Source organism: Eptatretus burgeri, chromosome 2 (genome assembly GCF_056783735.1).
Source record: "Eptatretus burgeri isolate ZD-2024b chromosome 2, Ebu_testis_v1, whole genome shotgun sequence".
Lineage (NCBI taxonomy): Eukaryota > Metazoa > Chordata > Myxini > Myxiniformes > Myxinidae > Eptatretus > Eptatretus burgeri.
In genome coordinates, this window is record NC_140962.1 from 139,817,010 (window position 1) to 139,839,641 (window position 22,632).

Consider the following 22,632-nt stretch of genomic DNA (forward strand, 5'->3'; position numbering starts at 1 on the left):
ATCAGTTTACAGTCCGGCGACAAGTTAGCAAACAGCAGGGGGGACGTTACCTCTGCGGTGGTCAGAGCATTTAAAATTAGACGAGGTTTGCTTCCTCCAAAGGGTATTTCGACGCTCGTGTGCTGCTTGAGGACATTATGACCCAGAATTACGTCTGCGCACAAATCACGAAGCACCAGTACCCTTACATCCCGATGCGTGTACCCTTTTACGTCCAATTCAACATTGCAGTACCCTCGTACGCGGGACTGTAGTGATGTGGAGGCCATGCATACCGTATTGTCTGTCAGGTGGATCTTCCATTTCCTGCCCTTCGCTAGTGAGCTGTTGACGAAACTCTCAGAGCTACCGGTATCAATCAGAGCTTCAGCCATATGCCCGTTAATTCGTACGTTGATGATAGCCTTGGTGATTCCCCGGTGAGGCTGCAGTTAGTTTCTTTTGTGAGTAGAGAGCCGCAGAAGTGGGTTTATTTCTCCTTAGAGTAGATTTACATACCTTGGCATAATGCACTTTCTTGTCACAATTCATGCATGTGGCATCTCTGGCGGGGCATTGGTTGCGGAGGTGTCTTTTGTACCCACAAAAGAAGCATTTACCAACCGAAGTAGTTGCTGAGGAGTTTGACGAGGTCTGGGTATCCGATTCCTCGGGTTTTTCTCCATCCTCTGTGTCAGGGGTGCCCTGTGGGGTTCCTTGAGTTTCCACCGTAGCGGCGTTCATTAGCAGCATCGGTGTCCCATATGACTCAGATTGCTGCTGAGCCATATCCATTGGTCGAGCCTAGTCGGCTTCCTTTTCAAGAGTGGGTTGCGCTTTCTCCAGTAAGCGTTGCCGTATGTGGGCTGACCTGAGCCCTTGGATGAACGCTTCTCTGGTCGCTTCATCTCGGTGTTCCTCGGCGGTTACGGCCCGGAAACTGCAGTCTTTTCCCAACTGCCTCAGAGCTTGCAGGAACTGATCGATGGTCTCCCCGGCTGCTTGCTTGCGTGTGTTGAGAAGATGTCGTATGTACACTTCGTTCTTGCGCTTCACGTAGAGCGCCCGCAGCTCGTCAATCGCTGCATCGTAGGTGTCGCACTCCGAGAAGAGCCTGAATACACTGGGCGAGACATGATTCACAAGGGCGGCCAATTTGTCGGCTCCCTCTTCGATGATGGTCAGATAGTGTGAGAAGGAACGGAACCAATGCGACCATTTCATTTCCGAGTCAGTCGCGTTTGGGTCAGCGTCGAACCTCTCTGGTTTGTAGATCTTGTCCATCGTTGGTTGAGAGAGCCGAGAAAATTAAATGGAATAAATTGAAATGAAAGCGAGAGAAGAACCTTCAGAGTGTCGGCTTTATTCCATTTGATTGAAGCCGCTTCTACGGGCACATCAGGGGATACAGGTGCAGCTAGGAGTACATAAGCAGCAAGTATACATGTGCAATTAATCACCGCAAAACAAATCAGCATAAGCACGGAGTCCGATATACTCTCAATTATCACCATTCAACGAGCACCAAGTGAACCGCCGCCGTAAATGACAATGCCCCTGGGCCAATCACCCCGTCCGTGCGAAGACTTGGCTTTATCTATCCCGTGTGCGCGTCGCGCGACATGTGATCACGCGTCACGTCCTTCAATTCACCACAAGGAGGACGAAAAATGTAACAGTTTCTCAGTGTGGGCCACGTCAACAATGGGGGAAACAGAGGGTTCTTATTGACCCGATACACTAATCGAGTGACGTCACAGCGGAAGGTAAAGCTCCGCCGTATTGAGTGGAAAAGAATCATGGCTTCCAGGCACGTGTCACGTGAACTTCTGGGCTATTTCAATGGATTAAATGATATTTCTAAGAAGAGGTACTGCGAAAAACTGAAGCTGTGTGGTCTTAGTGAAGATCCTTATATTATTTCAAAGGATAAATGGACAACAGAAAGGAAATTTTGGCCTCAAATCGTTTTCCCTGACATCTATGTTTCCCTTGTTGAAATGCCGAGTCCTTACACTCAAGCCAGCCTGAAATCCTTCACGAGTATGGACGCTTACTCGTATTATGTCGCCGGGTTTGTTGGTGACATAATCTCGACGAAAGCTGACAAGAACTGTATTATCGTGAGGTAAAGGTAAGCCTGTTTTCTTTCATTTCACTATTATTGTATTCGTTGTTGCTTGTTTTGTTCAGCAACCAGCGTCACTTTTTAGCGGCGTCTCGCGGAGCGAACGCTGCTCAGAGAGAGCTCAGCGTTGTTGTTGTTCTTCTTCTTGTTATTGTTCTTCTTCTTCTTGTGAAGACAAAACCTTAATCTCTCGGCTCTTGTATACACAAGATCCAGCTCTCCTTAAATACTGAGCACATGTACACATCCTCACATAGACGGTGCCTTTTGAGAGCGTCTATCATGAACTTTTAAATATATTTGGACATTTGCTTTAAAGTTTCGAAAAGTTCATGTTACTATTTAAAGGTCAGGTATGGGAACATGTGCCAGAACAGCGCGTCGCTGCGTCCACTTTCCGCCGGTACTCCAGGGGCCTCCTTCTGGCCTTCCCCCAGGCAGACGCCAGGCCCATCCCCATCTCCTTGAGATGCTGGTCAACCTGCTGCAACCACGAGGAACGTGGTCGGCCCATTGGCCTCCTCCACTCACGAGACTCCCTCGCTGAGAGAATCTTGTGAGCAGGATCAGCATCAGGAAAACGAGCCACATGTCCATACAGCTGCAATTGACGCTCACGGACCATGCAGGAAACAAATCTCATCCGAGTCTCTCTCAGCAACCGCTCGTTGGACACAAAATCTGACCAGCGATAGTCAAGGCTTCTGTGAAGAGACCTGGTACCAAAGGAATTAAGTCTCCATCTCAGATCCTTGGTCAGAGTCCAAGTCTCGCATCCATAGAGCAAGACTGGAAGCACCAAGGACCTGAAGACTCGGACTTTCGTCCTCCCGCACAGATACCGGCAGCGCCACACCCCTGATCCAGTGAATCCATGACTCCCCAGGTCCGACCCAGACATCTATTGACCTCTGACTCACAGCCAGCAGAGATATGAATATCACTGCCAAGGTAAGTGAATCTCTCCACGACCTCAACATCCTCACCACAAACAGGCACAGACAGGACAGCAGCATCCAAGATGTCATTGAAAGCCTGGATCTTAGTTTTGACCCAAGAAACCCGTAATCCCAGCGGCTCCGACTCCTCATTCAGCACCTCGTGGGCCCCCAAAAGGATATCTAAAGTCTCCGCAAAGATGACTGCATCATCTGCGAAATCAATGTCCGAGATCTTGACATTCCCAAACGATGCACCGCAGCTTGACCTTTCTGACATCCTCCCTAAAATCCAGTCCATACAAGTGCTAAAAAGTGTGGGGGCCAGTACACACCCCTGACGAACTCCAGTAACAAATGGAAAGAAGTCAGAGATGGTACCACCACACTTCACAGCACTCTCAGTACCAGAGTAGAGTTCAGACATCAGATCGATCAGTTTTGGTGGCACCCCACGAAGACCAAGAATCCTCCAGATGGCATCCCGATTCACTGAATCGAACACTTTACAGAGATCAACATAGGCTGCAAGGAGCCCCTGCCGAAACTCTCGTCTGCGTTCGGCGAGGACATGAAGAGCAAGGATACGGTCAATCGTTGACCTCTTTGGTGTAAAGCCTGACTGCTCTGGACTCTGGTGCTCAAGCAGATGGTGGCGAACCCTATCAAGAATTATCCGGGCAAAGACCTTGCCCGGCACTGAGAGCTGCGTCACCCCTCGGTCGTTGTTGCAGTCTTGGCGATCACCCTTCCCTTTCCAGAGAGGGACAACAAGGCCCCTCTTCCAATCAGTTGGGATGATGCCTGTGTTCCAGGCAGAACACAAAACTGCATGCAACGACATTAGTGCAGCATTTCCACCAGCCTTGAGAAGTTCAGCATGGATGCCAAAGATCCCTGGAGCTTTACCCCGTTTCAACGGGTTCACCACAGCCCGTGTTTCCACAAGCGAAGGTGGACCACAATTGATTGGAGGGTCAGCAATAGGGATTGTAACACCATTGACGTCCAACTCGACAGCTGGTGGATCAGCCTGGTACAACCGCTCAAAGTAACCGGCCCAGCTGGCCTTCACTTCAGACTCCTCTGTTGAGAGCCTACCACTCTCTGCTCGAACTGCAGTGCTCCGAGGGATGGGCTTGGATGAATGCAATGCGTGAATTCCCCTGAAAGCGGGACGAGAATCACCTGTCCACAGGTGATGCTCTACCCCCTCACAGATTCCTCGCACATAGGCCTCCTTGTCCACCCTCAGTGCACGTACAGTTTTATGCCTCAGCTCCCTGAACAGTTCAGCTCTGCCATTCAGCCTGGCCCTGCGACTCTGGTCAATGGTATTCAGTGTCACTTGAGACACAAAATTCTTCTTTGACCTGTGGTGAGTTCCAAGACATCCACTGGCAACATCAAGGACGGTGGTCTTGAAGGTAATCCATAACTCTTCAGGACCCCCCAAAGCACCCAGAATGTCCACTCAGCCCATTCGCAAACTCCTCAGCTACTCTCTCATCCTTGAGCTTGCCAACATCCAGCCTAGGCTGGGATGGTACCATTCTCCAGGATTTAAGGTGCAGCTTTAGAGTTGCTACAACAAGCTGGTGGTCAGTATTGAGGAACTGAGCACTCCGGTAGACCCTGCCGTTCTGGATCATCCTCCAGCGACCGTCAACGAGGACATGGTCAATCTCCTTTGCCATACCACCAGCGTTGGAATACCAAGTCCAGCGATGAGCTTGTGGGCGCTGAAACCATGAACCGGCCACCCTAAGTCCATGACTTCTTGCAAAGTCAAGGAACTTAGTGCTCTTCTGATTCATAGTTCCTGACCCATGGGGACCAACACACATCTCATAACCATCCCTATCAGTTCCAGTCGATGCATTGAAATCCCCCAAGACTGGAAGTGTATCTCGTCTGGGGCACTGATCAACCACAGACTCGAGCGTGGCGTAGAATGTGTCCTTCACAGTGAGGTCACTCGCCTCAGTCGGAGCATAGACAGCGACCAGGGAAATGACCCTGAAGGAGTGACGAATCCTTAGTCTCATAATACGCTCGTTGACCGGTGTTGTCTCAATTATCATTGGGGTCAGCTTATTGGACACAGTTCCAGCAACTCCTTGAGTATGGTAACCATCAGAGCGACCAGACCAATAGTAGGTGTAACCACCCACCATTATCTCGCCGCAATCCGGTCTCCGAACCTCAGAGAGTGCTGCAGTACCGATGTCGAAACGCTTGAGCTCAGATGATAACAGAGACAGGTGATCATCCTCTCTTAGGGATAGGACATTCCAGGCACCCACCCGAAGGGACCGCCACAGGTTAACCCAAGGAGACTGCTGTCTGGTGGACGACACCTCAGCACCACTCCGACACACTCTCCCGCAATCTGACCCAAGGAGGTTACCCCGTGGTTTCCCTCCTATCATCAAAGATTGGGGGTCTCGAAGGCTTTGCCCCAATCCCGTCATCCGGTGATCTGCCCTGCGAAGGGAAGCTGCACAGGAGGTACTCCCACGGAGTGGGTTTTCAGATTTTTTTAGCGTTTGTGTGTTTTGCGGAATGAAGGGTTTTACAGTGGCTGGAGTGCAAATCCTGCCACCAACCTCCTAATAAAAAAGTAACCCAACTGCAGGAGGACGTCCGCAGACACAGTTTGGCACTAGATATGGATGGCGGTTGGCTCACAAGGAACTCCTCCGCCCTTTGACAGGTTTTGTTTTTAATCCTGCTGGGTGTCCATATCCAAACACTCTCCTCACCAGAAAACCTGGTGGGGGAGACGGTTTAGTCGCCGACAACCCGACCATGGAACAGGTTAGTACAGGTTTACATGGTACCTGTAGCAGGTCACAGATCTGACCTGACCTGACTCTACTGTTTAAAGATTATTCCATTTAATGTATTGTAATTTCGTAAATACACGATATTTCGTAAATACGTAAATACATTTTGACGGGTCTCGCTATTGGCTTGATCAAGGCACGTGACGAAATATCGGAAGTTGTTTGTTTTGTTTTTTTTTTAGCCGACAAAACCTTTAGGACGCTGCTCTTGGACACATTTGTCCTTGTTAACCTCACTGCTGCCACAAGTTAATTTCAAGTGAAGCTCTTGTCTAAACGCTAAATTTGTAGAAAATCTTCATTCGTCAGTTTGCTTACAGATACATTATATTTTTTTCCATGACAAACATACGGTGTCATGCCACACTGCTGTGGATATTTGCAAGTGCTAGTTTTTTATGTATTATACATATCGATGTGACTTTCTGTAGTGAAAATGTTAATGATTTTTTTTTTTCAAATTTCTAAAATGCTATTTAAAAAACTATTTAATTTAATTTGCGATGTAATAACAATAAGACAAGTTTCGAGGAAACAACTCAGAACTGTGCGCGTTAGACAGCTGTTAGAAAGGCGATCTAGCCTATCTCATTCTGTCAATAAAACAAGGGATATAATGCATTTTAATGATACAAATCAGACAATATTTTGTAACCATCAGCTATTTAATACCAACTACTGAAATAACGTATCGAAATTAGTTACATACCGGAGACAAAATGAAGCCTACACAACCAGTCATGTTCGCCAGGTCGCCATTTTTCTCTTCTCAGAACCGATATCCAAAGATTTTGTTGGTCTACTTCGGCGGGAAAGTGGTAACACTGCACTCCAGAGCCTTTAGTATATCGCTGAGTCAGTGCTGGATTAACCATAAGGCAGACAAGGCATTTGCCTTCGGGCCAGCCAAAAATTTGGGCCAAAAATTATTTTCACATAAAATATGTCTTTTTTTTTGTATTAAATATTTTGTTCTTGAATCGGTTCATCTTTTGTCTGGGGTCCATTTCCATGAGCCTGAGATCTAATTTAAATTTTTCAGGCCATTCTCTAAAATTTCAAAATGTGCCTTAGGGCCAGCCGAGGCTTAATCCGGCACTGCGCTGAGTACATCCTGGGGCACAACAACTCTTACCCATTTGCAGAAAAAAAATCGCTTGCTTGGAAATAACGGTGTAGTTGAAGTGGAGACGATCGGTTGTTATGGATGCTGTATACTTTCTTGCCACTCAATATGGTGGAGCTGCCACAGTCACGTGACCGGTGACGTCATCTGAATAAGGTTTATTGTTGTGCGAAATGTGAGGAAATCGTCCACTTGAGGATGGTTATTACTTGGTTGAAGGAACGCATCGATAATTTGCAGCAAGTAGCAGAATGTGACAAATTTGGAGATAACAGTTGGTTACGGTTGTGGAGTGAGGTTACTGAGGATATTGCAAGTGGTGATGGTGCAGCAGGGATGGGCAGTGGTGACAGTGCAGGCAGTGGCGGAGATGCACTGGGTGCAGGCATTGGTGGAGGTGCAGCAGGTGCAGGCAGTGGTGGAGGTGCAGCAGGTTGTAGGCAGTAGTGGAGGTGCTGAAATAGAAATTGGGAGACATGAGGTGTGGGAGAGTTTTTGTTGGTCATGAGATTATTAAATATGTCGATTCTTCATTTTGCAGGAAGGATTGTAGATGTAGAATTCTGTGTAGTTTTGAAGAAGTGGGAGTTAGGGACATTGAAGGAAGGGAAAATGATATTGTGTCGGGTCATGGTAGGAAGAAGTTGGTTGTGGGACACCGAGTTGTGGAGCAGGAAGAAGTTGGTTGTGGTACACCTGGGTGCGAATGATTTTGGAAAAGTTGACTCAGAGGTTTTGAAAAATCGATACAAGATATTGGGTAAGTGGCTGAAAACAAAGGGTTGTGAGGTCATGTTTTCTGGGATTCTCCAAAGGTTAGGAAACAATATAGAAATCATGAGCAGAGCAATAGATGTCAACCAATGGCCAGAAGAATGGTGTGGGGAGGAAGGTCCCACATTTAAGAAGCAGTGGGAATCATTTCGGGGACAAAGGGAGTGTTTCCGGAATGATGGCTGGATGTTAAATAAAAGGGGGCAGCAAGGTTTGCAGTGGGAATTGAGGAAGGAATTCAGGCTTTTTGGGGTCAGCGGAGGGTGGGGAAGCTGTTAAGGAAGGAACGGATGATGTAATTGTGATGAGGAAGGCCAGGCAGGAAAATAGAATTTCAGGAATGGAAGCGTTAAATATATTCTATACCAATGTCAGAAGTTTAAATAATAAGATTGAAGAGCTTGAAGCCAAAGTAGATAGTGAGGCTCCAGTACGATATACGAGTAGTTGCAGTGAGTGAGACATGGTTTAAGGAGAGTAACTGGAGGACAGGATTAGAAGGCGACAAGGTGTATCGGGTTGATAGGAAGGAGAGAATAGGAGGAGGAGTTGCAATCTGGGTGAAGGACAGCATTGCATCATCAAGAGAACGGGGTGACGTGAAGGAAGGAATAAATGTTGAGGATTCTGAATGGGAAGAGATTAGAGATTGTAAAAACGGTAAGATACTGGGAGGATGCTTTTATAGGGCTCCGGGTGGGACGGAAGAGGAGGAAGGAGGAGTACATGAAGAATTCAAAAGGGCATGTGGTAAGGCAAGGGTATTGATTATGGGGGATTTTAACTTGCCAGGGATCAATTGGGTCCAGGAACAGGGAAAGGGAAGAGCAGATGAGGATTTCCTAGTTTTAGTTGAGGATTGTTTTTTAACCCAGTTTGTAGATCAGCCCACTCAGGGAGTGCAGTATTAGACCTCCTTTTAAGTAACAATCCCAATATGGTGGAGGAGGTGGAGGTCAGTGAGCATTCGGGGGCAAGTGACCATAACATTGTGTGTGCAAAGATTCTGTTGAGGGTTAGAGTTCAGGATAGTAGGGTAACACTATTAGATTTCAGGAAGGCAAACTTTGAGGGTGTGAGGAGAGAAATGGGTGATGTGGATTGGGAGACTCGAACAACAGGACAATGAGCATTAGACAAATGGGAAACCTTTCAGGACCAAATGTGGGGAGTACAGAGTGAGTACATTCCAACGAGGTGTAAAACTTGAAGCAGAAAGAGACCAGGGTGGTTGAGTCATGAGATAAGGAACGCTTTTAATGACAAACAAACAGAAGGCATTTATGAGGTTTTAAATAACAGGACTGGAGTTAGATTTACATTACTGTCGGAGTAAACAGAGGCAAGTTAAGAAAATAACTCAGCAAGCCAAAAGAGATGATGAGAAGGACAGGGCGAAGAATATTAAACATAACAGCAAGGCTTTCTTTAAGTATACAGTATCAGGGGAAAGAACAGGTTAGGACCAGTGTGGGCCCATTGACGAACAGCACTGGGAGAGTGGTTCATGATGAAGGTGAGATGGAAGGCTTATTAAACAGGTATTTTTCTTCAATTTTTACACAAGAACAGTCAGCAGAATTGTCAATAGCTGAGAGTATCTATCAAGCTGGTGAGGAAGGGCTTTTACAGAAGATCCAGGATGGATTGGAGGAAGTAAAAGAACAGCTCAGAAATCCAAGAGGAGCTTTGAGGAGTGGCTGAAGGAGACAGGCCTTTATTCACGAGAAATGAGGTGGTTACGAGGAGATATGATGGAGATGTTTAAGATAATAAAAAGTCCAGATAAAATAGGTGCACATTAATTATTCAATGGAGGAGACAGTGATAGGACCAGAAGCCATCGCCTGAGAGTAAAGAAGAGTAGAGTTAAGATGGTAGTGTGGCAGAGGTCTTTTATTCAGAGAATGGTTAATTCATGGAATGGCCTCCTGGAATGGTCATGGCAGTTGAAACAGTAGATAATGTTAAATTAGAATGAGATAGGTACCGAGAAGTCATGGAGATCGAGGGGTATCGGGATGTTGACAGGACTTTTCGTTAGTTTGAGCATTGATTGTTGATTGTGTGCACTTGTACGGAGTGCTGTTGGTGGGGGTCTCTTCAAGGGGTGTTGTTTGATTGATGTGTATTTTCCCCAAGCCCATGCCCCTTCCCCTGAGGGGAAGAAGAAGAAAAAAAGATACAAAAACTTAAAATAAATAGATTAAAATAATAACAATAAATAAATGGATAAAGATTTGAATTTTCTTCCTTGGATCTTGTGTTGATAAATTAGTATGGCGTTCGCACAGTTATAATGGGCTGAATCGCTTCCACCTGTGTTAGATTTCCTCTACACTGGCAGTGTGGCATTTCAAGATGGGGACGGGCCAGGCATCTCCCTGGAGGACGGCCAGACGGAGGCTCCTGGATTACGAGCGGAAAGTGGACGCAGCGACGCGCTGCTTCGGCGCATGCTCCCATACCTTACCCCACCCCGCGGGGCAGCCAGATGTAATTCGACAATTTGTGGTCCAACAATGTCAAGTACTCCTCCCGATTCTTCAGCCTTATTTGCAGTGGCAGGGGGGAAGAGTACATATCACAGCTGGCCACTGATGAGAGTGGTGGCCCTTCTTCTCTTTCAGAATTCACAAGCTAATGGAGACCTTTCCAAGGATGGGTGGTGCTTCCGAAATGCCAAGGTTCAAGTTCAAGACATAGAGCTGTGCCAGATTGTCACCAAGCTGTCTCCATCACTCTCCTCCAAGAGTGTGATCTCCCAGTGAATCAAGACCATTGACAGAGTTGGCTGCAGGTACAGAAGCCTCTTTCTCTTTATTGGTTCACGAAAAAATATTTTCACGAAAAAAATGTGACCACTATATTCGTTATTGTTGTGTGTCTGTCTGTCTCTCTGTCTCTCTGTCTGTCCTGAGCATAGCTCTGTGGGTTTTGATCCGATCCTGATAAAAATTTTGGTGGGAGGTTTTTATCATGATCTAGTTGTGTTTTCCTGAAAATGGGCATGGTGCTCCATTATGGGCGGAGCCGCACCCAAAAAACATGTTTTTAGGGCGTAGCTGATTTCAATTTGCATCTTCTCCTCGGGGGTTTGTCGAATCTGACAGGGGTTTCGGTATTTGGTTAGCTCAATGGCACCTGCATAGCCCCACGGAGCTCAATTTTTCATTTTCATTCCAAGGTCAAGGTCACAAGGTCACGAACTTAGAAAATTGCGAATTTTTCACGTAAAAAAATTTCTTCTCTGAGGGGTTTGTCGAATCTGGCAGGGGTTTCTGTATTTGGTTAGCCCAATAGCACCTGCATAGCCCCACGGAGCTCGATTTTTCATTTTCGTCCCAAGGTCAAGACCACAAGGTCACAAACTTAGAAAATTGCGAATTGTGTTTTTAGGGGGTAGCCAATTTCAATTAGCATCTTCTCTTAGGGGGTTTGTCGAATCTGGCAGAGGTTTTGGTATTTGGTTAGCCTGATGGCACCTGCATACCCCCATGGAGCTCGATTTTTTTTTTTTTCAATTTCGTCACAAGGTCACGAACTTAGAAAATTGCGATTTTGACATAAAAATCCGTCTTCTCCGAGGGGTTTGTCGAATCTGGCAGTGGTTTCGGTATTTGGTTTGCCCAATGGCACCTGCATAGCCCCACAGAGCTCGATTTTTAATTTTCGTCTCAAGGTCACAAGGTCACGAACTTAGAAAATTTCGAATTTTGACATAAAAATCATACGACCGCCCAAACTTTGAGAGCTAGGATGACAATATTTTTTATGCATAATCTTGAGGTCATTCCCCACCAAAAGTCTTGAAACCATTTTGCTCTATCTGGAACACCTTCCCCGTGGCGCCCCCTTCAAGTTTATTTTTACGCTGATTTCATCAAAGTATGGATAATCCGATGAGTTTGAAATGCCATATAGCCGATATGACGTTATATTGATCCTGGAATGTTCCAGAGGAAGTTTTGCACCAAAGGTCATAAACCTTGACCTTTGACCTTTCAAGGTCACAAAGGTCAAATTTTCAAAGTTGTGGGTATCGAACCGGGTTTTGGACCTTCTTCGAAGAACTAACTCCAATAAGCTATAGTACGTATCCTGTTTCCTTATTTTAATGTCCACAAAATTGTTTTATGACCTTTGAAGGTTATGCAAAGGTCAAATTTTTAAAGTTGTTGAACGAAACCGGGTTTTCAACATTTTGCAGCTAATAACCTGTCACTCGTACCACATCATGGTGATCATTTTTATATCCTGGTCAAACATTATCACATTGTCTCATCCTTGACTTCTGAAACAATCTACATCGTCAAATACCGCTCGTGAACCATCGTCGTCTTCAGACTTGTTGTTCATATTTTTGGCAAGTTAATGGAAGGTCAGGGTTGACTCTCCAGTTTAAATATTCATTAAATAACATAAGCAAATGGGGTTTTACTTTGCATTGGGCAGTGGAAGTAATGTGTCTCATGTAAAACGAGAAAATATAATTTGATGTGATTGAGACAATGGAAATGCCTCCACCTGCGTTTACATGTCAACCCACTGTTGCGTTCAATATTCAACACTGATGCAGGACAATGACACAAAAGAGAAATATGAAATCAGCAGAAAGGACCATGTTAAAAATCATCCAACAAAACCCCAAGAAGGACTGGAAAAGATGTTTTTGACAGACTGATCAATCTTGGAGGAGAAGTACCTGTTTGTCTGGCTTACAAATCAGTGATTGTCATGTGAGCAGGTTTGAGGACGATAACCTCATACCTTGAAGGTGATTGGTGCCAAATGTTCTCTGAAGTCTGAAACAAAGTCTGACCAGTGAACATCGTTTCAAGGATAAACTGTAAAATCTTGTATGATGAGTGTGTTTGTGCAGAACATTTGGAAAGTAAATAAATAAGTTATTCCCTTTTATAAATTTTATTTCAAATCAATATTAATCAGATCGCAAATATAGCACTGTGTCATGCACAAGTCAAGGATTTTCTTGTTTTTAATCCAAAATAACCTTCACTTTGTACATGCTGTTGAATAAACTTTTGTCACAAGCATAATGGAATTAACAAAATTATCAAAACGAGCAGAACCGAACGGACCCTTTAACATCATAAACCCCAATCGGGGGGTTAACGTGGTCCATGAAGCTCTTCTTGAACATGTGCAGAAGCCGAGAGTTCCCAAAACACCTCAACTCTCCGACCTCGCAATCCAAGAAGAACCCAAACCGTTCTGGATCCCCCGGCACGGACAGGTATTGTCCCCGGCACGATTGTTGTGACGTACTGAGTATTTGTTATTGTATTTCCGGAAACACCAAGACTCAGGATTCTCTCCCAACTTACACTCATCCTCTCCCCCTTTACTCCCCAAAAAGGTTAAAGAGGTTCTGATTCTGCAATGATGACTCAAACTCCCATCGACCTCCCAGTCGTGATGGCCCAAGGAGAAAGTGTCAGAGGAAATAATTTCATTTAAACGATTCAACAGATCTGTATATTTGGGGCACGGATGTTCGATCCCAGTTCAAGTCACCTTCCTGAGATCCTGTGAAGTCATGATTGCTGTATGTGCAGAGTTTGGGTCCAGATTCGGGGTCCGTCCATCTGCGGACAGAATGAGACAGGTTGCGATTTTTGTCAGACAAGCGAACAGAAACACAAACATTTTTATCTTTTTGTATAATTGTAAATGACACAGACACAGCGAATGCGCGAGAGTGCGTGCGACCTCCATAGCTCCAAAACCATGAAGCCGAGCGGCCTGCAACTTTGTATGTCCAAGAAGGGAACTCCAAGGGAGTGCATGAATGAAAACTAGGTGTTTGGGTAAATGTAAACATCCCTTTTGAAATTAATTTACAGTAAAACCAGATAGTATAGTATAGTGTAGTAGATAGTAGAAAATCGTGCAAATTATGATACAAGCATCAAATTTGGCATTTCTGTTCTGCAGGGCTTTCTGATGAAATCTGCCCGATTGGCCATTTGAAAATCCAAATTTTGAAAAATTTGAAAAAAAAAAACTTCAAAAAAATTTGAAGTCACAGCTGCCTGAAATTCTTGAAGTGCAAGTAAACATCCCAGACAGAGAACCAAGGGGAGATGCAGTCATCATTGATCGCTCAGCACTTATCAATGCCCTACCTCCACGCACTTCAAAGATATTTGATGACTATGCTAAAGAAGACATCATCCCAAAGGTGGAATCCTTTGGTGCCCGGTACCAGAGGATGGACGTAGTGTTTGATGTGTACAAGAAGTAAAGTCTGAAGTCCGAGGCAAGGTCGAAAAGGGGGAAAGGAATCAGAAGAAGAGTGACAGGAACCAGTAAGACCCCAAGTAACTGGAGAAGCTTTCTTCGAGATGACAGCAACAAGACTGAGCTGTTTCACTTCCTTGCGGAAAAGATGTGTGAAGCACAGACGACAAGCACAGTCATTGTCACAAAGGGAGAATATGCCATTAGCTACACAAGGAAGTCACTGGATGCTGTGTTTCCATATTGTCATGAAGAAGCTGACACTCAAATATTTGTACACGCCAGGGATGCAACGACGGATGGTAGCAAGTCCATTATCATTAAGGCTAATGACACGGATGTACGAGTCATAGCAATATCTGTACTGCCAACCTTACAGAAACAAGGTCTTGAGAACATGTGGATTGCCTTTGGCCAAGGAGCCAAGGTGCGATGGATTCCAATCCATGAGGTAGTTTCTGCAATAGGACCTGAGAAAGCGAGAGGGATCCCATACTTCCATGTTTTCACTGGATGTGACGTCGTGTCTGCCTTCCACAGTAAAGGGAAGAAAATGCATGCCAGACTTGGAATGTCTTTGATGATGTTTCTGAAACATTCACCAATCTCAGCCAGCATCCAACATTGATTCGTGATCTTGACTTTTTGGAAGTTTTTTTTTTTTTTTTTTTCAAAATTTGGATTTTCAAATGGCCAATCAGGCAGATTTGATAAGAATCCCCTTTGAACAAATGTGCCAAATTTGATGCTTGTATCATCATTTGCACGATTCCTCTCAAAAATTGCTGTTATCTGCCCCACTAAGAAACAAGCTTACCTGTTGGCAGCATCCATTCAGCTTCCTCAGCTTTGGCTAAATTGCTGAATACATTACTGAGCTTCATTTCATTAAAAAATAATACATTGCTCATCTTCATTCATATAAATCTCTGAATACATTACTAATCTTCATCTATCTATAATTCCAGCAATGTCTGTGTGTCTGTGTGTCTGTGTGTCTATGACCGCTGTTTCTCGACAACAACTGGTCCGATCTAGTTGAAACTTGCCAGCTATATTGCTGGGGCCCTGAGTATGTGCCTTTTCAAGGTTTGATATTAATCGGAGAAGTGCTTCCAAAGTTATGGCCATTTATTTACCAAACCAATGACAGGACACAGTGCTATGACGTCACGATTGATGTCACAATTCTTCTTCTTTTCTTTTTTTTTCTTTTTTCTTTTGCATGTACGGCCAAGCACGTACGGCCACACACCTATGGGCACGCACCTACGGGCACGCACTAGTACCTTTAAATCTCTGTATGCATTGCTGATCTTCCGATCTATAAATCTCTGAATACATTGCTGATATTCATAACTATAAATCTCTGTATACATTGCTGATCTTCATAACTATAAATCTCTGGATACATTGCTGATCTTCATACCGATAAATCGCTGTCGACATTGCTGATCTTCATAACTATAAATCTCTGGATACATTGCTGATATTCATAACTATAAATCTCTGTATACATTGCTGATCTTCATACCGATAAATCTCTGTTGACATTGCTGATCTTCATAATTATAAATCTCTGTATACATTGCTGATCTTCATAACTATAAATCTCTGTATACATTGCTGATCTTCATACCGATAAATCTCTGTTGACATTGCTGATCTTCATAATTATAAATCTCTGTATACATTGCTGATCTTCATAACTATAAATCTCTGTATACATTGCTGATCTTCATACCGATAAATCTCTGTTGACATTGCTGATCTTCATAATTATAAATCTCTGTATACATTGCTGAACTTCATAACTATAAATCTCTGGATACATTGCTGATCTTCATACCGATAAATCTCTGTTGACATTGCTGATCTTCATAATTATAAATCTCTGTATACATTGCTGATCTTCATAACTATAAATCTCTGTATACATTGCTGATCTTCATACCGATAAATCTCTGTTGACATTGCTGATCTTCATAATTATAAATCTCTGTATACATTGCTGATCTTCATAATTATAAATCTCTGTATACATTGCTGATCTTCATAACTATAAATCTCTGGATACATTGCTGATCTTCATAACTATAAATCTCTGGATGCATTGCTGATCTTCATACCTATAAATCTCTGGAGACATCGCAATGTTGATAAATGCCCGGAGACGCCAGTGTTCTGGCCTTTATTTAATTTCCACGTACACGAAAAGCTCGAGAATCCATTTACCTGATCCAAATTTCAAAATTCAAACTGTGGAATTTACCTTTGCACCAGTTCTGACCGCTCAGAAAAAAAGAAGTGTTCATATGTCCAATCCGGACATTGTTTGACACTCCGCGTGCCCCTGCATGGTGCTTCGTATGACTGATCGCTTGCCAAGCCCGCTGTTCCTTATCACCCGTTTTGTTGGAGTGCTTGGTTGAGTTCATAAGGCACCTGGCAAGCACCCTGCAGTCAAGAGTGGAATAACGCATGTAGTTTGTGTCATCCAGTTCGGTTGCTGAAAGATGCCTCACCACACATCGCGATGCACTCTCGTAGGTGGGTGGGAGTGAGGAGGATGGGGGAGAGAGTAGGGGAGGGGGGAAGGGGGTGTTCTGGACTTGCGTTTGACATTTGTATTAATCGCCTCCCTGAGATCATTGACAATCTCGTGAGAGATTACAAGGGAGAAGAGAGATGGCAGCAGAGGAGAAGGGGGGTGGGGGGAGACGTAGTTTGGAATGTGTAGTGTGTAGTGGAGACGTAGTTTAGTAGTGGAGACGTAGTTTAGTAGTGGAGACGTAGTTTAGCTACGTAGAGTAAATGGAACGTGCATGAGTTTTAAGGGATGACGAGGGAGCATGAGTTAGTCAGGGGATTTAGTTAGAAGAATGGCAGTATAGAGTGTTGGAGTGAGTTGTGAAATGGAAAGTGTGTGAGGAATGAGTGTGGGACAGCGGGCCCAAGTGTGTGAGTGGAGCGAATGTGTATGCATGGTGCGAATGACTGATTGGGGGGAGGAGTGATTCCCACCCAAGTGACCCCAGGGTCAGTTTAATGTTAGCTAGTGGGTTATTGAAATTTACTAACAGGAGGTCGTTTTGTTGTTGGTGTCGAGGGAAGGCACGAAACCCGTTTGGAGGGGTGCAAGAGTTCATGGACCGGCTGGGAGCGTGGCTGTGGAAAGTTGAGTATTTGTTTCGTGGGCACCCCAGGCACCGGACTAGTCGGCCAGAGTAGGCCAAGGGCCCAAGAGGGGCTGGGATAGAGTAGTGGGCAGAGGCGACCCGTCGGAAACGGGACCCCTAGCGCCAGAATGCCACGCAGGCAGTGTAGTGGGCACGGTCGACCCTCGGAAAGGGATCTGGGGCATCAACACACCACGTGGGATTCGGAGGGGGGCAATGCCAGAGAGGGCAACCCCCCACATTTATAGGGAGCAGCTAGGCTCGGAGGCAGCCTGCGGGCCTGGGGGTGCCATGATTAGAGTTCGGCAGAGGGGGAGTTCCTGCCAGTTGAGCCACGCTGCCCAGCCAGAAAATTGTGTGAGGGCACGTATGAAAATTTGAGGCAAGGCCCAAATTTATAATGGACACCAACACAGGCAACGGGAATCATGGTTATTAGAACTGATAGTTTTAAAGTTTGAGGCGTTTTTGGAAAGCCCCGGGGTAGTTTCAGGTTAAATAATGTTAGGGTAGAAAGGAGATGTACCCCTTCGCACCATCCATCCCTTCACTCGTTGTAGGCCGCTGGACTCACCTTGGTAGATCGCTGAACTCTGAGGAGGCCATTCTGAGGCTTCGTTGGGCCTCGAGACAGGACGCTAATCTCTCCCTATTCCCCTCCAGAGAGGGAACGTAGGGGTTGGGAGTAGGCTCGGTGGACATGATAGGCGAGCCGGACAAAGACAATAAAGGGGGTTAGGGAGACAATTATAAAAGGGAAATAAAAATAAAGAGGGGCTAAATTTTGTTGTGTTGTGTGGAAAATTAAGGGAGTGGGTATGGACAGAGACAGGCAAAGGCGACAGAGTGGGGGAGACAGTAGGCTAGGTCCTAGCCCGCCTTCAGAGCGGCCGGCACCACCGCACTCCCTCCAAACCTGATGGAACCACACCAGAGGCCGGCCAGCTTCACCTGTCGGCCTGTTGTGCTGCAGCCGCCTGTTCTGCATGGACTTGCCTTGACATTCCTCGTTTGCCTGCCTCTGCCATGACCCCATGCCTGCTAGCCCTTGTTTGCGTTTGCCCCTGTGTCCATCCATCACCATGTGCACCAGGAACATCCCGTTTTGCAAGGACTACCCTGCAGGCAGCCCATGCATCCATCATGTCCATTTGTTTTGCGACCATCTCCATCCATTCCCCTGCCCAAAGACTTTGCAACGACTTTTGCCTTTTACCTTTTTCCCTTTCACAGATCACAAGTCCTGGGCCATGGTTAGTGTAATGTAATAGATAAGTTAAAATTGTAAATACGTGAACCCCCACCTGCATGTTTGTTTTAGTGCCGGCAATTTCAGTTAAGTTGTCCGAATGAGTCTGTGAGAGTTTGTTTAGTTAGTTACGCAGCGCATTAGGTTATTTATTTTTGGGACACGTATAAAGAAATGTCGCACTCAGGATCCGAAAGTAGAACGTACTAGGGGAAAACTTACACGTGCTGGTCACACGAAAATTTGACGACTCGGGACGAGTCTGTAAAAAGGGGAGGGGGTAGTGTTACGAATTTGGAATTCAATTGCACACAACATACAGGTTCCCTTAGTCAGCTATGTCGATAAGTGCTTGTTCCCTAGATAGCTCACCTTTCATTGCTTAAATGTTCAGAGATCGATTAGATGCGCTGCGGATCCATTTAATAGTTTGGGAACGAAACAATGGAGACGTCCCTCCCCCTCTTCTGCGAAGAGGAAGAAGAACCCTGCGGTGACGTCAACAACTCCCACCCATGGTTGAGCGTGGGGTGGATCACGAGGGCATGAGTCATGCTGGGTGCGGGGGAGGGGGTGCAAAGGATAAAGAGGACATCTTTTCTTTGTTCAAAGGGAGTCCCGTGGTAGTGCTGAGTTCGTGGGAGTTCCGTGGTAGGGCTGAGTTCGTGGGCTGAGTTCGTGAAAGTCCCGTGTAAAGTGTTCGTTGGGAGTCCCGTGGTAGGGCTGAGTTTGTGGGAGTCCCGTGGCAGAGTTCAGGTGCTGAGTCCCGTGGGAGGAAGAAGCTTTTTTTTGCTTTGGAGAGAGCAGTCGTTCAGCAGGCCATCGGGTCCTGCTTGGCTTGCTTGGCTTTTGAGGCCTTCGGAAGCTTTTTGCTTCGGCTGGCTTGGTGAGCTTCGGCTGCTGCTTTGTTTCGGAAGGAACTTGAGCCAGTTGTTCGGCTCGAGCTGCGAGTGGAGGCTTCTTCCTCTTCTTCCTCTTCTTCTTGGTTCGTGGAGCTTTTCGTTCTCCATTTTGTTTCCCGGCTTGGTGCGACGCATCGGCCTCTTCTTGTAGTTGGATCCTCGGGGAAGCAACGATCGACAGGAAGGATCGGCGCCTCATCTCACCGGCACGTGTTGAGAAGTGCGGGAGGATTCGCGGGAGCTCGGGAAGGATCGCGGCGATTGGATCCAGCTCGCTCTCGCTGGAGCCCGGGTCCGGACAAGTTGAAGACCACACGAGTTGGAAAGGTTTGAGTCAAGCATATATATTGTTACGGTTCTCGGAACCATATTATGCATACAACATACAGTTGTCCCGAGTCAGTTATTCCATTAATATACGTGTAGTGGGAAAACACGGGGGTGCGTTGCGATGGGCTTTCGTTAGGTTATTAAATCATTTTTCCCCTTTTATTTTATCCCCTCCATTCCACTTCCCACTCTTCTGCTGAGGTAAATTTGCCTAGCTTTGCTCCCCTCGTTACGCTGGCCACAGCGTACCACCGACTACCCACTGTATCCCAAAGACTCGTTTTCAGAGGCAAAATCTCGACGTTCACTATGGGTTCCGCGTCGGCATCCACCTTCCCAAACCCAGACACGTGCGGCGTGGGCGAGCCTTACCAGTGTCTGGCCGAAACCCTGCCCAGAAAGGCAGACCACGTGAAGGCCCGTTCCAATCGGGATGCTTGGATCAGACAATGACGTCAGCTTCGCCATGGCTCCTCCCCGAGCTCCTCCATGGCTGTATAAAGCACGGACCTCCGAGTTGGTCGTTGTCGTCGTCGTCGTTGGAATTGTGAAGAAGTTGGGAGATTGAAGAGAATTTCGAGTTGGAGAGGTTGAGGAGAATTGTTGTGAAAGTATTCCTGCTGCCTGGCTCTGCCTACGTCTCGCGTCGATGGTCCACCTACTGTACTGATCCTTGCCCACACGACCTTGACCAAGCCTCTTATCTGGTCCTGCCTACTGCTCATCTCTCGCCTCTTTGGATTCCGCCAGACACTATTACTACACGTGCGGCGGTGGACCGAACCGCACAACTTTTGTCGGGTGCTGCACCACGGAGCATCCCTTCCCCCGAAACGCTCAGGTACCAAAAACTGTGACCTCAACTCCCTCCCTCCCTGGCTGCAAAAGACCTTTGCCTTTCATTGGGTTTATTTTCTCCGAGTGTGTGTCTGAGTGTGGGGCGCCTGTCCGTGAGATAAGCCTGTATAAGATCTTCATTGTTGTGATTGTTATTGCTTTTATTGTTCTTGCTTTGATGACAATTCAGAATCAACAAATTTCGAATCTGATTACACACCTAATGACCAAACAAGCAGCTCAGAATCCGATGATACATATTCATCCCATACTGATACACAACCTTTCTCTTCTTTGGTCCAACACAGCAGAGGAAATTTCTAGTTTTTGAGGATTGTCTGAAGGCTTTGTTCACTCGGTGTCTCAGATGTGGTGCCAGAATTCAGACACCAATGCTCACAACAAAGACAAGGGGTACTCTGCTGAAAGTGTAGTACCAGTGTGAGTCTGGTCACTGGTTGGTGGTACTCACAACCAATCTTGAAAAGAATGGCAGCTGTAAATCTTCTCTCAAGTGCCATTCTATTCACAGCTCTCACATTTGAGAGAGTGAAATAATTTTATTTCTGTTCTCCATGTACCTTTAATCTGTGAGAACCACTTCTACAAGCGACAGAACCAGTACGTTTTCCCCATAGTCCACGCACAATACACCCACCAAAAAGCAGCATATACTGCTGCTTTTAGTCTGGGTGAGCTAACCCTCCTTGGTGATTGAAGATGCGACTCACCTGTCTTTTCAGCCAAATATGGCACCTATTCATTGATGGAGGTAAATACAGGTGCAGTTTTGTCTTTCACCCATGGACATGTCAGTCAGTCAATCTCTTCAGTTTCAATGGAGAGACGGTTGCAAAGAGTGCCTCACTGAAAATGAAGATCGTGGTGTCAACATCAAGGTTCTTGGGACAGACAGGTGCACCAGTGTGGCTCAGCTGATGCGCATGGAGTTCAGTCACATTGAACGCCAATATGATGTGCATCATGTTGAAAAGGGGATCAGGAATAAAGTGAGTAAAAAGGCAAATCAGAGGGGTTGCTATGATCTAAATACTTGGGATCAAGGCAGGAACAAACCATTTGTGGTTTTGCTGCCAAAATTGCAACACTGATTCAAACCTTTTGAGAGAAATGTGGATCAGCATCATTTATATTACCACATGGCCGATTTAAACGAGTGGGGCTTGTTTGATCACTTCCACTCCTGTAGCCACCCTCCATTGAACCCAGATGAAAGTAGAAGGAAGAGATGGCTCACACCAGACTCACCACCTCACAAGGCATTGAAGGAAGTGGTACTTGACAGAAAGGTTATTGTGGACATCCAAAAGCTGACTGGCAGTACACACAGGACACATTGAGGCAGAGCACTCACTCATCACCAAGTACTGCCCGAAAAGACAGCACTTCTCTTCTAGAGGGATGGTTGCAAGAACTGAGCTTGCCATTCTTGACCACAACAGCAACCTGGAGAGGCCTCAGGCAAGGACAGCTGAAGGCATACCCAGGTTCAATGCAGTGTTCCCTAAGAGGAAATAAGAGTGGGTTGCCAAGGCGATCAGAGAGGAGAAGCCCCACATTTGGAGAAACATGTGGTGAAGTTGAGAATAGGAAAAGCAACTGCAGATAATATCCCAATTCCACAAGATTTCTCCAAGAACATTGCTACAAAGTAATGACCAGCAAAAGAAGAAATTGTGCAGAAACATGCGTCTCGCTTTGTTAGCAGATGATGATGATGATGATGATGATGATGATGATGATGATGATGATGATGGTAGTGCTTGGGAGGGAAATGATGACAATGATAGTGGTGATAATGATGTGGAGGATAGTGGCGATGAGGAGGAGGAGCAGCAGGAGATTATATCCAGGGTATATCCATCATCAACCTTGGTCTCACACTACCTCTTTCATGGTGTATTAAAAGTAAATCAATGATCCTACTACACATGTTACATGTAAGATAAGTGGAGGTATAGTATGTACATACTACATGTACACCATTTACTAGGTCATCAGAAAGTGTAACGAGTTAAGAAAATGCACAAGACGTATGTAAATGAATTCACCACTT

General features: G+C 45.7%; 1 protein-coding gene across 1 annotated transcript in view; it reads right to left on the bottom strand.

The window, feature by feature from the left end:
- Positions 1-20,186, bottom strand: part of LOC147033326 (putative sperm motility kinase W) — a 40,494-nt gene extending 20,308 nt beyond the window's left edge. Inside the window, exon 1 of the mRNA XM_085851407.1 lies at positions 20,091-20,186. Within this exon, the coding sequence (XP_085707533.1) occupies positions 20,091-20,186 (96 nt within the window). The remainder of the gene's footprint in view (positions 1-20,090) is intronic.
- Between the last annotated feature and the right edge of the window lie 2,446 nt (positions 20,187-22,632).